We start from the raw sequence: 15,729 nt of genomic DNA on the forward strand, positions 1-15,729 counted from the left end.
ACTACCTTTAGAATTGTGTCAGATACATTGCTATGTTCAATTTTAAAAAAAAAATGTAAAGGCTTGGTTTTATAGGAAATGTTTCTCTGAAGGTAGTTTTAGGTAGCATTTGATGATTTGTTCTATGTATTTGTAATTCGCTTTGAGCTTATGGTGAGGTGAAATATTAAATGCTGTAATGTCAAGTCAATCACTGACAGAGAGATTGTTTTGCTTTTCAGCAGCAAATGGCTGCATACTACCACTGCAGCGTATGCTGTTTCTTCTAACACTGCCCATTTAGTGTGATGGTAATTTGAACGCCATTAGTTGTTTTAAGGAGCAAATATTGTGCATTCAACTTGAGTTAAAGCCATCAGTGCACAGCTCTAATGCAAGCTTTCTGCATCAGACCCTTAGACTGGGAGCTCTTTCTGAGTGGATATGATAGTGTTGCAAATGGGTATGGTGGGTATGGTGTTGTATAAATAACTTCTGCTTATTATAAAAATAAACATTTAGGAATTTAATGTGTCCTGGTTAATTGAAATCATGACCTACTAGTCCAGGGCATGACAATGGAGGAAAATGTAGAAAGAAATGCAGTATCTTAGTTAATATTTCTGTGAAGAGGACTGAAACAAAAAAATATAATAAGTATACAAATTATAAGCTCTATTTTCATTATTAAATAGTTTGTATGGATAGACTGGATGCTTGTTGGCTTCATCCAAACAGAACAGGAACCTCCCTCCCAGCAAGTACAGAACACATCTCCACTGAGTATAAACTTGCTACCCTGTTCACATACCTTCAGTCAAATGGAAACACTTTCGGCTGCATCTTTCTTTCAAATTACTCTGAAGATTACCTGCTGCATTGTGCTGGTGATAATCGATCATCTCTGGAATGGCATTAAAAATGTGTTTTTCTGCGAGGTAGTACTGCTTTGGCAAGCTTGTAGTTTCTTTGATATGGTAGTGCCTTATTACTGATGAACCCTCTCTGGAAGTCAGAAACAAAGTTAAAATGTGCTGGAGAGAACCTGCATTGAAATGCACACAAACCCAACCCCACCACAGGATCTGTAGCTAAAAATAATCTGTTTACTGATCAATAAATTCTGATTAAATTGTGATTTGTTACTTTGAGGGCACATAGGAGATTCTATATATGGTGCCTACAAAAAAATCAGTACCGTCAGAGTATTTTATAATCTGTATCTGGATTTAGGCGCCGATTATAGCGTACGCTTAGTTGATATTTCAGCACCTAAATCTGTGCGCATCCTAAAACATAATGTAAATCCCAGTTCACTGGGCCATATTCTATAACTAGGCACCTAAATTTCAGAAAGTCCACGAATCACCCATTTCCTTGCCCATAACCATGCCCTTTTTTGTCTGCACGTCTTAGAAGTTCGGAGCACATCGTTACAGAATGTGCTTAGCGAGTTGTGCGCCTAAATTCTAATCAGTGCCAATTAGCGCTCATTATTGCTTGTTAAGTGCTGATATTAGCACTCATTAGCTTGTTAAGCCAATTAAGTTACACGCAAATCTAAGTATGCTATAAAGAATCCGGGGGATAACTCATGTGGAGGGTAATGTTATATGTTATAACAGGGATGCCTATAACAATTTCCCAAAACACACACATTTTCTAAAAATGCACATAGTTGCCTATGTTGCCTGCATAAAGTTCCCACAGCTACTACAAATGCTCTCATACAAATTTACAGATTTCAAGGTACATGCATGTCTCTATATACTTCGCATAAATGGAAATGCATATTTATTTATTTAATGTATGCTCCACCCAAACTATGACCGACAAACACCTACACATGTTATCGCATAAAAGTAGGTACTGTGCCTCTGCACGATTTGATAATTACCATTTTCTACATGTAGAATATGCTTTAATTGTGGGAAAACTCTTAATAAAATTTCCTGATAGAGATACTATTGGGCTCATTTTCAAAACAGAAAAACGTCTGAAAAGTGGCATAAAGCAGCATTTGGATGTTTTTCTCAGAAAAACGTCCAAATCATTATTTTCGAAACCTATTTCTAGACATTTTTCTATTAAGTCCGTCAGAAGTGCGTCCAAATCTCAAGGGGGTGTGTCAGGGGTGTGTTCAGGCTGGGACTTGGACGTTAAGACAGTTTTGTTTTGATCCATTATGGCTGAAAAACATCTAAGACTTAGATGTTTTTCAGCCATAATGGAACAAAACAAAACCGTCCAGGACTAAAACTATGACATTTTGAGCTAGACCTGTTTTTATAACAAATAATGCACAAAAAGGTGCCCTAAATAACCAGATGACCACTGGAGGGAATCAGGAATGACCTCCCCTTATTCCCCCAGTGGTCACTAACCCCCTCCTACCCGCCCCAAAAATGTGATGAAAAACTAACTTGCCACAACATGCAGGTCCCTGGAGTAGTCTAGTGTTGGATCCTACCTCCCTCTACCTGTTACACTTGTGGAGGAAACTGTGAGCCCTTCAAAACTCACCAGAAACCCACTGTACCCACATATAGGTGCCCCCTTCACCTGTGTAAGGGCTATTGTAGTGGTGTACAGTTGGGGGTAGTGGGTCTTGGGTGGGTTCTGGGGGGACACCTACTCAATTTATCAAAGCGTTCCTTAGGATCAACCTACGTACAGTACAATCTCACTGAAAAGATCCTAACTCCCATGAACTAAACAATTTGTGTCAATGTACTCTTTTTTACGGAGGAAAAAGCCTCAACAGACTCCTCAATCCAGCTCTCAGGCTTTTAAATATCCGGAGTTCTTACTGTCATCATAGGCAAAAAAAACCTCCCCTTCTTGTAAACTCATTCACTGTTGGTTGTTTAACAAATAAACCAGCACTTATCTTAATGCTGCGTTCCATCTGTTGTCGCTAAAACTCTCCACTCCACGTTAAAAAAAAAAAAAAAAAAAGAGTACATTGACCCAAATTGTTTGGTTCACGGGAGTTAGGATCTTTTCAGTGAGATTGTACTGTATGTGGGTTTTGGGGGGCTCAGCAGACAAGGTAAGGAAGTAATGGTGACGTGTACCTGGGAGCATTTTATTAAGTCCACTGCAGTGCCCCCTAGGGTGCCTTATTGCTGTCCTGGGATGTCAGGGGGGACCAGTCTACTAAAAATGCTGGCTCCTCCTACATCCCAATGGTTTGATTTTGTGTGTTTTGCACTTGGGACTTTTTTTTTACGAAAATGAACCAAAAAACAAAATGTCCAAATCACAAAACCTTGTTCAAAACAGTATTTCAAAAACAAGAGATAGACGTTTCTCTTTCTTGAAAATAACCTTCTTTCCTATTCAGATTTTGGACGTTTTTTGCCCCGCCACATTTTTTCAATAAACCTTCAAATATGGCAAAAGTACTACACATTATTGGTTTAAGAAAAACACACACACACCCCAAAGTCCTTTAGAATGTAGGAAATGGATTTTTTAGATTTTTTTTTTTGTTGTTTGACACAATTGTAGTGGTGGTGCTTATCTGTCTCCATAATGAGACCTCTTTTGATTGGCAGAGACTAAACTTAAACTAAGTTGAGATGCACAGACTTGCTGTAAAACGTTTTAGCCTGTGACTGATTAAGATGGTTTCTCTTTCAGTAACTGACATGAGTGTAAAGAAACACATCCACTACTTGCCAGCTTAACAGTGGGACTGTTGGGATGTTTAATATATGAGCACTGGCGAAAGATTCACCTTCTTTAACTGTCTGATTTTTGTCTTCTTCCATATCTTGATTACTAATCTAGACCAAAATTCCTAACTGTACTATGAAATCTTTACATATGGTTCAAAGTGCTGCTGTTAGGATTACTGTAGGTTTAGGCAGGATGGATCATGTAACGTCTGTTTTGTTGAATTATTTGTTACTTTTGTATCCCACATATTCCCACCCATTTGCAGGTTCAATGTGGCTTACATATTACCGTTAGCCGATTCCGGTCTGAATAAACACATGGTATGAATGAATACAAAGTGATAATGTGGTGGAATGAGGTACAAGTAGTATTCATCGCGGTCTTTGGTTACATTATTTGAAAGAGGTCCTGGGGCTTACTAGATGCTTCAGTGATTCGGCATGAGAAATCTTTTTTGGTAGAGTGCAGAAGAGCCTGATACAATTATCATTGGCTTCCTTTCAAATTTTATTTGTAATCTTATGGAGAGGAGAAGAGTGAGGGGAATCATTTACATAGAACTCAGGGGTCCTTTTATAAAGCCGCAGTAAACAGTGGCCTGTGGTAGTGTGGGCGTGTCTTTTGGGCACATGCTGGGCTACTTTTTACTATGGCTGTGAAAAAGGTATGTGGGAAATGGTGGGAAATGGGTGTGTGCTAAAACCTGAGCCCTTACCTTCAGCCACTGACTTAGCGGTAAGGGCTCACACTCTACCTGCGCGGTAACGTGGCCGCACTGCTGATTATCACTGGGAATGCCCCCCCCCCCTCCCCCCCGTGGTAGAAAATAGAAAAATATTTTCTACTGCAGGATTTGATGCACACCAAACTCAGAATTACCACCGGGCGCACGCGCTACCCAGGTGGTAGTGTCGATTGGGCGAGTGTTACCCGCGTGTTAGCCCTCCTGCACCTTTGCAAAAGGGCCCCTCAATTGGATAATATAGTGATCAACAAGTGCTTAGCAATATGCTTTCATTTATTAATGAATTATAGTTCAGATGTATCAGCTATTAAGATTACTAAGGTTTTTTGTAAAATCTTTGTTTTTTCTGGAAAAATTTGAAAATAAAACATATAAAAAGGAAAAGAAAAAAAAATGTTCATTTGTAATTTAAGACCTTGTGTATGGTTTTTAAATTTTTACTTTTCCAATAGTGATGATTCACACCAAGGTCCAATGAGTACATACCACACACGTAGCCAGAGAGAAGAGCACATCTCAAATGCAAAAAAAAAAATAAGGGAAACATGTTCAACGACTAAATCTTATTTCCTGTTTAAAATGAAAGCAATATTCTAAGGTCTTTCATTTCAATTACCAATTAACCACCCATGGGTGAATTATTAACTCTAAAATGAATGTTTTCATTCAGACCTGTCCCCCCAGATGGTCATTAGGATTTCAGTCCTATCAGTTCTAGAGAGAGATTTAGGACACGTGCTTCTCAAATACACCATGCCTTTATTTTCATCACACCAGTACTTGTGGTCCTTTACATACCCAATAACCCTTAAATACCAAGGGTGTACTTGCTGTTGTTCTTTTTACCCCCTCCCCCAACATAAGATGTGCTATTAGCCTCTATTTAGCCAGCAGCATCTACCTAACAGGCTTTTGCAACATTACTGGACACCAGTTCATTCCCCCTGTAGCCAAACGTACAGCCTCTTGTAAAATACTTGTAAAAATAGGCAGAACAGCACAGGTAATTGATGGCATGTCCACAAGGAGCAGCAATTTTTAAAAGCTGAATGTGGTGAAAAAGAAAGAATGTCCTGCTCACCCCCATTTCTGCATGAGAGCAGCTTTTTTAAAATTGCCACTCAACAACACCAATCCCCCCTCACCAGCAGCATCCTCCACCCCCAACAATAATCTCCCCCCCCCCCTCAGTAGCAAAATCCCCTCCAAACCAGCAAGCTCCCATGGCAGAAGTGATCCCCCAGTTCTTCCAACTCATTGCATCTCTGGGTTCAAAATGGCACACTTGACCCCTACCAGTAGTCTTGCAGCACTATTGCTAGGATGCTAGCTGCAATAAGGGTTCCAGGCAAAATGCCATTATTCAGTAGTTCAACCCCTAGCAACAGCACTGCAAAATTACTGCTAGGGGGAGGGGTGGCCTAGTTGGTTAGAGTGGTGGACTTTGGTACTGGGGAACTGGGTTCAATTCCCACTACAGGCACAGGCAGCTTCTTGTGACTCTAGGCAAGTCACTTAACCCTCCATTGCCCCAGGTACAAATAAGTATATAATATGTAAGCCGCATTGAACCTGCTATGAGTGGGAAAGCACGGGGTACAAATGTAAGAAAAGTAAGAAAAAAAAAAAGTGCACGACTTCACAGAGAGGATGGGCAAGAGGTATTTCTGTTGTGGGCAGGGAAGGGGTAGAGATATGGGCTGGCATGGAGGGGTAGGGGCATCAGTGGTTGTTTGCATCTGCCCCTTCAAGCTGCACTTCTGCTTGCCTCAGGGCAAGTTTAAAAGCAGGGACATTACCAATTTTTTATATCCACAAACTACAGGCCGGTAAGCCTCACTTCGGTTATTGGAAAAGTAATGGAAGCGATGCTGAAGGAAAGGATGGTGAATTTCCTGGAAGCCAATAAGTTGCAAGACCTGAGACAACATGTTTTACCAAAGGGAAATCGTGCCAAATGAATCTCATTGAATTCTTTGACTGGGTGACCAGAGAATTGAATCAGGAACATGCTATAGATGTAATCTACTTAGATTTCAGCAAAGCTTTTGACACGGTTCCCCACAGAAGGCTCTTGAATAAACTTGAGGCTCTTGAATAAACTTGACAGGCTGAAGATAGGACCCGACGTGGTGAACTGGATTAGGAACTGGTTGACAGACAGACGCCAGAGGGTGGTGGTAAATGGAATTTGCTCGGATTAGGGAATGGTGAGTAGTGGAGTGCCTCAGGGATCGGTGCTGGGGCCGATTCTGTTCAATATATTTGTGAGTGACATTGCCGAAGGGTTAGAAGATAAAGTTTGCCTTTTTGCGGATTACACCAAGATTTGTAACACAGTGGACACCCCGGAGGGAGTGGAAAACATGAAAAAGATCTGCAGAAGCTAGAAGAATAGTCTAATGTTTGGCAATTAAAATTCAATGCGAAGAAATGCAAAGTGATTCACTTAGGGAGTAGAAATCCACGGGAGACATATGTGTTAGGCGGTGAGAGTCTGATACGTACAGACAGGGAGAGGGATCCTGGGGTGATAGTATCTGAGGATCTGAAGGCGACGAAACAGTGTGACAAGACGGTGGCCGTAGCCAGAAGGTTGTTAGGCTGTATAGAGAGAGGTGTGACCAGCAGAAGAAAGGAGGTGTTGATGCCCCTGTACAGGTTGTTCGTGAGGCCCCACCTGGAATATTGTGTTCAGTTTTGGAGGCCGTATCTTGCTAAGGATGTAAAAAAAATTGAAGCGGTGCAAAGAAAAGCTACAAAAATGGTATGGGATTTGCATTACAAAACATATGAGGAGCGACTTGCTGACCTGAACATGTATTCCCTGGAGGAAAGGAGAAACAGGGGTGATAGGATACAAACGTTCAAATATTTGAAAGGTATTAATCTGCAAATGAACCTGTTCCAGAGACGGGAAGGCAGTAGGACTAGAGGACATGAAATGAGGTTGAAGGTGGGCAGACTCAAGAAAAATGTCAGGAAGTATTTTTTCACGGAGAGAGTGGTGGATGCTTAGAATGCCCTCCTGCGGGAGGTGGTGGCGATGAAAATGGTAACGGAATTAAAAAATGTGTGGGATAAACATAAAGGAATACTGTTCAGAAGGAATGGATCTTCAGAAGCTTAGCGGAGATTGGGTGGCAGCGCTGGTGGTTGGGAGGCGGGGTTAGTACTGGGCAGACTTCCACGGTCTGTGCCCTGAAAATGGTAGATACAAATAAAAGTCAGGTATACATATAAAGTTGCGCGTATGAGTTTATCTTATTGGGCAGACTGGATGGACCGTATAGGTCTTTTTCTGCCGTCACCTACTATGTTACTACATAAAATGGAGACTATCAGGCTTATTTTCGAAAGAGAAGGGCGCCCATCTTTCGACACAAACCGGTGGATGGGCGTCCTTCTCCCAGGGTCGCCCAAATCACATAATCAAAAGCCGATTTTTGGCGTCCTCAACTGCTTTCCATCGCAGGGACGACCAAAGTTCACAGGGGCTTGTCGGAAGCATAGCGAAGGCGGGACTGGGGTGTGCTTAACACATGGGTGTCCTCGGCCGATAATGGAAAAAAGAAGGGCGTCCCTGACAAACACTTGACCAACTTTATTTGGTCCTTTTTTTTTTACGACCAAGCCACAAAAATGTGCCCTAAATGACCAGATGACCACTGGAGGGAATCAGGGATGACCTCCCCTTACTCACCCAGTGGTCACTAACCCCCTCCCACCCTAAAAAAAGTGTTTTAATATTTTTTCCAACCTCTATGCCAGCCTCAAATATCATACCCAGCTCCATGACAGCAGTATGCAGGTCCCTGGAGCAGTTTTAGTGGGTACTGCAGTGCACTTCAGGCAGGCGGACCCAGGCCCACCCCTCCCCTACCTATTAAACTTGTGGTGGTAAATGTGAGCCCTCCAAAACCCACCACAACCCCACTGTACCCACATCTAGGTGCCCCCCTTCATCCCTAAGGGATATGGTAGTGGTGTACAGTTGTGGGGAGTGGGTTTTGGGGGGTTCAGCACACAAGGTAAGGGAGCTATGCACCTGGGTGCTTTTTCTGAAGTCCACTGCAGTGCCCCCTAGTGTGCCCGGTTTTTGTCCTGGCATGTGAGGGGGACCAGTGCACTACGAATACTGGCTCCTCCCACAACCAAATGGTTTGGATTTGGTAGTTTCTGAGATGGGCGTCCTCGGTTTCCATTATTGCCGAAAATCGGGGACGACCATCTCTAGGGACGACCATTTCTAAGGTCAACCTAATAGTTGAGATTTGGGCTTTCCCGACTGTATTATCGAAACGAAAGATGGCCACCCATCTTGTTTCGATAATACGTTTCCCCGCCCCTTCGCGGGGACGTCCTGCAAGGACGCCCTCAGGAAAACTTGGGCGCCCCGTTCGATTATGCCCCTCTATATGTCAATGTCTAAGGCCTTCTCCACATGCTAACCACACCTCTTTACTATTACTGGGTGGTGTGGATCACCATGTGTAAACAGCAGCTTTCTAAAATCACTACCTGCACATGAAGGCAAGTTCCACATTTAAAAGCTGCTATCTACATGTGGGGTTGCTCCTAAAATAAGGGTCTATGGTCTCCTTTTACAAAGGTGCCACCTTCAAGGCCATGCAAGAAGAGCTCAGAGCAAGATAAAATAGTTCCAAATACAAAACAGCTCCTGTAACTCACCCTCCATACTTGGTATACAAGGATACGGTATACAAGCCAGTGTGACTGGAGTCCCTCACTATGAAACCACCTTCCTTGTTCTGGAATACAGACAGTAATAATAAAAAAAATTAAATGCAGCGCCTAACTGAAAATAACACAAATATACAAAAGTTGTACAAATTTCAACAAATATCTTAAGACCCAGTTTGAAACCTGAAAATTTCTGCAGTACTGAAAAGGTAATATTAATAACTGAGACCTGTAGTTAATATTAACAGTGCAGATGGGCTAGAAAGGTCTCTCTCTCTCTCTCTTTGCATAAGACAAACACTTATAATACTAGAAGGATGAAAAATGGTGCAGATCCTAAAGGAAAATACAGTCATTTAAGTGTGTAGAATCTCAGGGCAACAGAATATAATGGGGAGAGAGGTACTGATGAGGCCCAGCACCCTTCTAGAAATAGAGATTTGGGTATGAATATATTAGAGTCTGAGTAGAGCCAGTGAACTACTAGGGAGGAACAAAAAGGAGGTAAGATAATACAGCTTAGCAAGTCATTGAATGACCTCATCTAAAGAGTTTTTCAATTCTGGAGGCTATATTTCCAAAAAAGGAGCTCTATCCAAAATACATTTGACACCATACTGTGCCCATACATAACAGAGACAACCCTGAGGAAAGCTATCAAATTGGTGAAGCACTTGTACTATAAGCCACAATACTTAACAGAAACAGAAAGACAGAAATAAGAAGACAGGCAACAATATCTGGAAAAGCTAAAAGAAGCTGATAAAGTCAGGAAAGCAAAGATGCAAATGGAAATAAAAATAACCAATATGGTAAACAGGGGGACAAGACATATTGTAGAAATGTTAGTGAGTGGAGGAAATGCAAAAGTGGCATTGAGACTTAAAAGGTGGGAATATGTCAAAGCTGATAAATATTAAAGCATAATTACTTTAATATTTATCAGTCCTATGTTCAAAGATAAAGGGCCAGAAGAAGGACCACAGAAGACAAACACAAATAGGAATGGAAGTGTGGTAGACCCTGTGTTTGTGAGAAGCTAGCTAAATTAAAAGTGGAGAAAGCGATGGGGCCAGATGGCATATATCCAACGGTACAGAAGGAACTTAGGGAAGTCTGGCAGCTCCACTGGCTGAACGTTTCAATATTTCGAGAGCAGTCCCAGAGGACTGGAGAACAGCACATGTGATATCACGCTACAAAAGTGAAAATAAGAAGGTTAGGAACTACAGGCCAGTTAATCTGATCTCTGTAATAAGTAAATTAATGGAAACATTTCTAAAATGGAGAATAGTGAGGTTTGTGGAATCCAATGAACTGCAGGACTCAAGAAAATATGTGTTTTACTCAGTGCATTTTTTCTAGCGTAAAAGGTGCCGATACTCAAACGACAGGCCACCTTTCAGGGGTGGGGTGATTACTGAGGGACCCATCCCACAATAGCGAGGTCCTCTGCAACCAGTCACAGAATCAATGACAAGGCAGAATTGGTGTGTAGGGCCTGAGATCTTTCATTAAAACTTGGGGACCATGAGTCAATTTTAGCAGACAATGAAAAAGGTGCCGGTACTCAGTACCTCCAAGTACCCCCTCAAAAAAAGTCCTGGTTTTACTAGAGATGGATCTTGTCAGACAAATCTGATTAATTTCTTTGACTGAGTAACCAGAGAAGTTGAATCAACTACTATTACTACTACTAATCATTTCTATAGCGCTACTAAATGTACGCAGCACTGTACACATTATATACAGGCACTTTCTCTGTCCCTAGAGGGAACATTGGTAGGCACACCTAATGGTGTAGATAACATGTGGAGGAACCTAGTGAAGACTGAAGAATGGTTCAGAATTTGGCATCTACAATTTAATGCTAAAAAAATGCAGGACCATTCATCTGGGCTACAAAAACCAGAGGAAGCATACAATTTAGGGGTGAAGTACTTTTTGCGCAAAAGAGGAGCAGGACTTGGGTGGTGGACTGGTATTGCAGCAGGCTGTGATCCTGGCAACCTGGGTTCGATTCCCACTACAGCTCCTTGTGACCTTGGGCAAGTCACTTAACCCTCCATTGCCCCAGGTAAAAAAAAAAAAAAAAAAAACAGATTGTGAGCCCTTTAGAGACAGAGAAAATACCTGCATACAATGTGTACAGCACTGCATACATCTAGTAGTGCTATAGAAATGATTAGTAGTAGTAGTGAATCATATTTAATGATCTTAATGTGGCCAAACAGATAGAGAAGGAGACAGCAAAAGCCAAAAGGATGCTTGAGTGCATAGGGTGAGGAATGGCCAGCAGGAAAAAGGAGGTGATAATGCCTCTGCATAAGTTTCTGCTGAGATCTCATTTATTGTACTGTGTAGAGACTGCACCTTCAAAATATATAAACACGATAAAGTCTGTCCAGAGAATGGCTACTAAAATGATCAGTAGACTTCATTATAAAATGTATGGAGACAGACTTAAAGATATCAATATGTATGCTTTGGAAGAAAGATGAGAGGGGAATATGATTCCATAGCATAAATGCACAGGAGGAGAGTCTCTTTCAGCTGAAAGGATGCTCTTTATGGAGGGGCCAAAGGATGAAGGTGAAAGGGGACAGATTCAGGAGTAACCTAAGCTGCCTAAACTTGCAGATAGGTGGGCAACACCACTTCATGAAAAATGTGGTGAATACGAAGACTATCTGAATTCAGGAAAGCTTGGGTCAAGTACGTAGGATCTCTAAGGAAGAGTAGATGGTATGGATGGGCAGACTGGATAAGACACATGGTCCTTATCTGACTTCATTTTTTCTGTTTCTGTGTAAACAAGCATACCATAGAAGAGATGAGAAATAAAACAAAATTTCCAAAAGGCACAACTGATGTATGGGAAGCAAACTTTTTTGATGGAAAGGAAATTCCAGAACCAGGCGTTATGAGAGGACACTGTAAAGACTAGAAGTAACAATTTTGACAGGGTGGATGCAGAGCTCAAAAGCAAGGGAGTCCTAATGGAAGAAAAATGAAGCAAAATCTGGAGGTGAATTAGGGTCCTGGTAGTTAGAGGAAGGGGAAAACAAATACAAGACACACCTCCCCAAAACCAGAACAATGTCTTCGCAGAGGAAGCCATGTGCATTCCGAAATATGCCACCATTTTAACACAATGTGATGAATAAAGGCATTCTGCTGGAGTGGGCTGCAATACTTTTGGAATATGTTTAATTTGTTAAATGCTTACGTACTGAAGGACATTTCAAATGGTTTTAAAAAGAAGCATTCCAATCTTAAGCTCAAAAAAGTCATTTAAAAATCTTTCAGCTTTCAATTACGACAACACATTACATCCTTTCTTCTTCCTAGTCTGTATGTCGATTATAATGTGAAATTCAAGTTTGAATATTGTGGAAGCTCTCCCTTCATAGTACTGCCATAGTAAATCACTACAGAAAACTGCACCAGCACCATCCTAACATCCAACATATAGGAAAGAGAGAACAAACAGCTGCAAAACTGTGAAAAATGAAAAAAAAAAAAAAAGAGAGAGAGAGAGACCCTTATAAATGGGCACACTGCAGCAATTTATAGCCTTTCATTTTCTTTGTTAAGCTTTATTTACTGAAAAGATGTGAACATAAAGTATGTAACTATGGTGAAGGAAAGATTAGTGAAAGAGAAAAAAAAAGAAAAGCTAAATAAGAGGCTGCTTAATCAATACCTTGAAAGGGAAATCAAACTGCATTTTGTCCATCGCAGGCAAACATTTGTACGTTAACAATATGCAGTGTCAAGTTGGCTCACAGTGACAGATTTTCAAGATGTGAAAATGTTCATGGTTGGTATTAGGATCATGGCCACCTTTACCTGAAATGCTCTTAGCTCTAAGCTCCCCCAAAGGCCTCAATTTACAGGAGAACCAAAATAAGCAAAATATTCCTGTACCAGGATGGTACAGCCTTAAAAAACTGGTTGTTTCATCAAGCTTTTGATGCCACGTGAGACTTCATCCATCTTCCACCACTGTTCCTAGATCATCCTTCTTTCCCCTCTTCCTCATGCCTACCTTTTCTTGTTGTAACTGTGCGATTTAGAAACATAGAAACATGAAGGCAGATAAAGGCCAAATGGCCCATCCATTCTGCCTATCCTCTGTAACCCCTAACTCTTCCTTTTCCTAAGGGATCTCACATGCTTATCCCATGCTTTCTTAAATTCTGACACATTATACTGCCTTTGCTTTGATTTTAGAACAGTAACAACACTGTGATCAGTGAGACAGTTAATGGCGGTATAATACACTATTCAACCATTCAAAGAAGTTTGAAAATTGAAAATTTAGTTTGTGGGTGTCTCCCCCGTGGTTTACTAAAGATTCCAATAAAGAAATCTATAATGACCAATTACATAAATGGGAACCTCAAAGCTCCAGATAGAGAAAATACAATCGTATTGATAAAACCACTATCAGCTGAGGAGTCCATTATTATCATTGGTTCCTGCGAGGAGCAAAGGAGAAAAAAATAATCAAAAGCAAAAAAACTCACTCTACATGAGAAAAGCGAATGATTTAAAAAACTCCTTTATTCCTTCCTGATCACCTAGTGAGAGACACCAAACACAAACTAGAACAGACTGTACCCGACTCAAATGTATAACACTAACTGCACGGGCAACCCCCCATATATACAAACAAGCCAATCAATCTAAACTTAGAACCCCAGGACCTTCTATACACAACCTAAAAAATAAACAGTACTTAACTACAGGTTGTGGTGGATGCTGAGGAGTTAAGGCTGATAACGGCTTGATCGGAGAGGTGAACTGGCAATCCTTCTTTATTTCTTGGCTACAGCCTACAACGCAATCAATCTAAACACTTCAACAAGTGCGCCTTGTTTCGCCAAATCCTTGGCTGCTTCAGGAAGGGCGCTGTAATGACTCCAAATGCCCAATACGACAGAAAACTCTAAGTCCCAGTCTCTGGTTTCACAAAGATGGCGCAGAAAGAATCCACGACGCCCACACATTTAAATCATTGGACGTTTTTATTAAACCATGGGGGAGACACCCACAAACTAAATTTTCAAACTTCTCTGAATGGTTGAATATTTATTAATTAAGTTTGGATTTCCCTGTGTGATTATAGGGTATAATACACTATATCACAAACCCAGAGGACCAGATCTATTTGAGAGAGGCATGAAGACTGGAGCTATCGTTCCAGGGTTTAGCTTTACAGATCATTAAGGGAAGGGGAGGGGGAAAGGGAAGGGGAATGGGACTTGATATACTGCCTTTCTGAGGTTTTTTGCAACTACATTCAAAGCGGTTTACATATATTCAGGTACTTATTTTGTACCAGGGGCAATGGAGGGTTAAGTGACTTGCCCAGAGTCACAAGGAGCTGGAGTGGGAATCGAACTCAGTTCCCCAGGATCAAGGTCCACTGCACTAACCACTAGGCTACTCCTCCACTCCTGCTGAAATCTGGAAATTAACGTGGTCATGGAGAAAAGCAGATCATATAAATCCTCTTTGGAGGTCATCACATTAAATTAAATTTTAGCACAATATTAGTACAGACTGTGTTACTGAACAGCAACTAAAATGCTTACCTCCTTTTTAAGCAACTGTTCAGCCTTATTTCTATTCATATTCCTGCTATACCATCTGTAAAAGATGCAAAATCCTTGATAAATGACCATCCATTCCTCTTTAAGGAGTTTACAATAACAGGTATGTTTTGCAGCAAGTAAAAAAAAAGTGATGAAGACAATGCATGGAAAATACTGCAGAAAGCTACTACTGTTCACTCTTCCAGCTAAAATCACTAGATCTAACACAAAACTAACAAGCCCTAAGCAGTAGAATATACATGGAACAATGCTAAGAGTATTAAGAAGTTACATGCTCACCAATAGTGAGCTGCTCTATCAAACATATAAATGGCAAGAGGCATACTCACTCACAAATGCGCAGTAGAGACCCTCTCTGTCCCGCCCCCGCGTCAATACGTGATGACGGGGGCGTGACAGAGATGGAACCTGTGCACCTGCGAGTGAGGGAACCGCCGTCGCCACCACTCCCCACCCCCAGGGTTGCCGCTACCACTCCCCCCACCCACCCGGAGTCGCCGCCGCCACCCACCCTCCACCCGGCCCGGATACCTGGCTTCACTATTCAAACCGCCGGAATGCAGCACACAGCTCATCTGAGCTGCCGTCAGCCTTCCTTACCCGCCTGTGTCCCGCCCTCGCCGACGTTACGTCACACGACGGCGGAACACACGCAGAGAAGAAGGAAGGCCGACGGCAGCTCAGATGAGCAGTGTGCTGCGTTCCGGCGGTTTGAATAGTGAAGCCAGGTACCCGGCCCGGGTGGAGGGGTGGCAGAGGGGACTCCGGGGGGGGGGGGGGGGGGGGGGCGGTGGCGACTCCGGGGGGGGGGAGGGGCGGCGGCGGCAACCTATCCGGGGGGGGGGGGAGCCTTTCAAACCCCGCCCCCCTTCCTTTACTAGCCCGTTTTTACAGGCTCAACGGCTAGTCCATACAGATTAAATCATACAGATAATACTGGGCCACTAACAGGCTGAAAATATAACTGAATGGCTCAATATCCATATTCATTAA

At 42.0% G+C, this 15,729-nt stretch overlaps 1 protein-coding gene across 5 annotated transcripts in view; it reads right to left on the reverse strand.

Moving 5' to 3' along the window:
• TEC (tec protein tyrosine kinase) overlaps positions 1 to 15,729 on the reverse strand; it is a 169,723-nt gene that overhangs the window by 49,060 nt on the left and 104,934 nt on the right. For all 5 annotated transcript variants that reach the window (XM_030191357.1, XM_030191356.1, XM_030191360.1 and 2 more), the window contains 3 exons: positions 14,716 to 14,770; positions 9,101 to 9,180; positions 851 to 984 (listed from right to left, as the gene is read on the reverse strand). In XM_030191357.1, coding sequence (XP_030047217.1) covers positions 851 to 984; positions 9,101 to 9,180; positions 14,716 to 14,770 — 269 coding nt within the window. The remainder of the gene's footprint in view (positions 1 to 850; positions 985 to 9,100; positions 9,181 to 14,715; positions 14,771 to 15,729) is intronic.

Source organism: Microcaecilia unicolor, chromosome 2 (assembly GCF_901765095.1).
Source record: "Microcaecilia unicolor chromosome 2, aMicUni1.1, whole genome shotgun sequence".
NCBI lineage: Eukaryota > Metazoa > Chordata > Amphibia > Gymnophiona > Siphonopidae > Microcaecilia > Microcaecilia unicolor.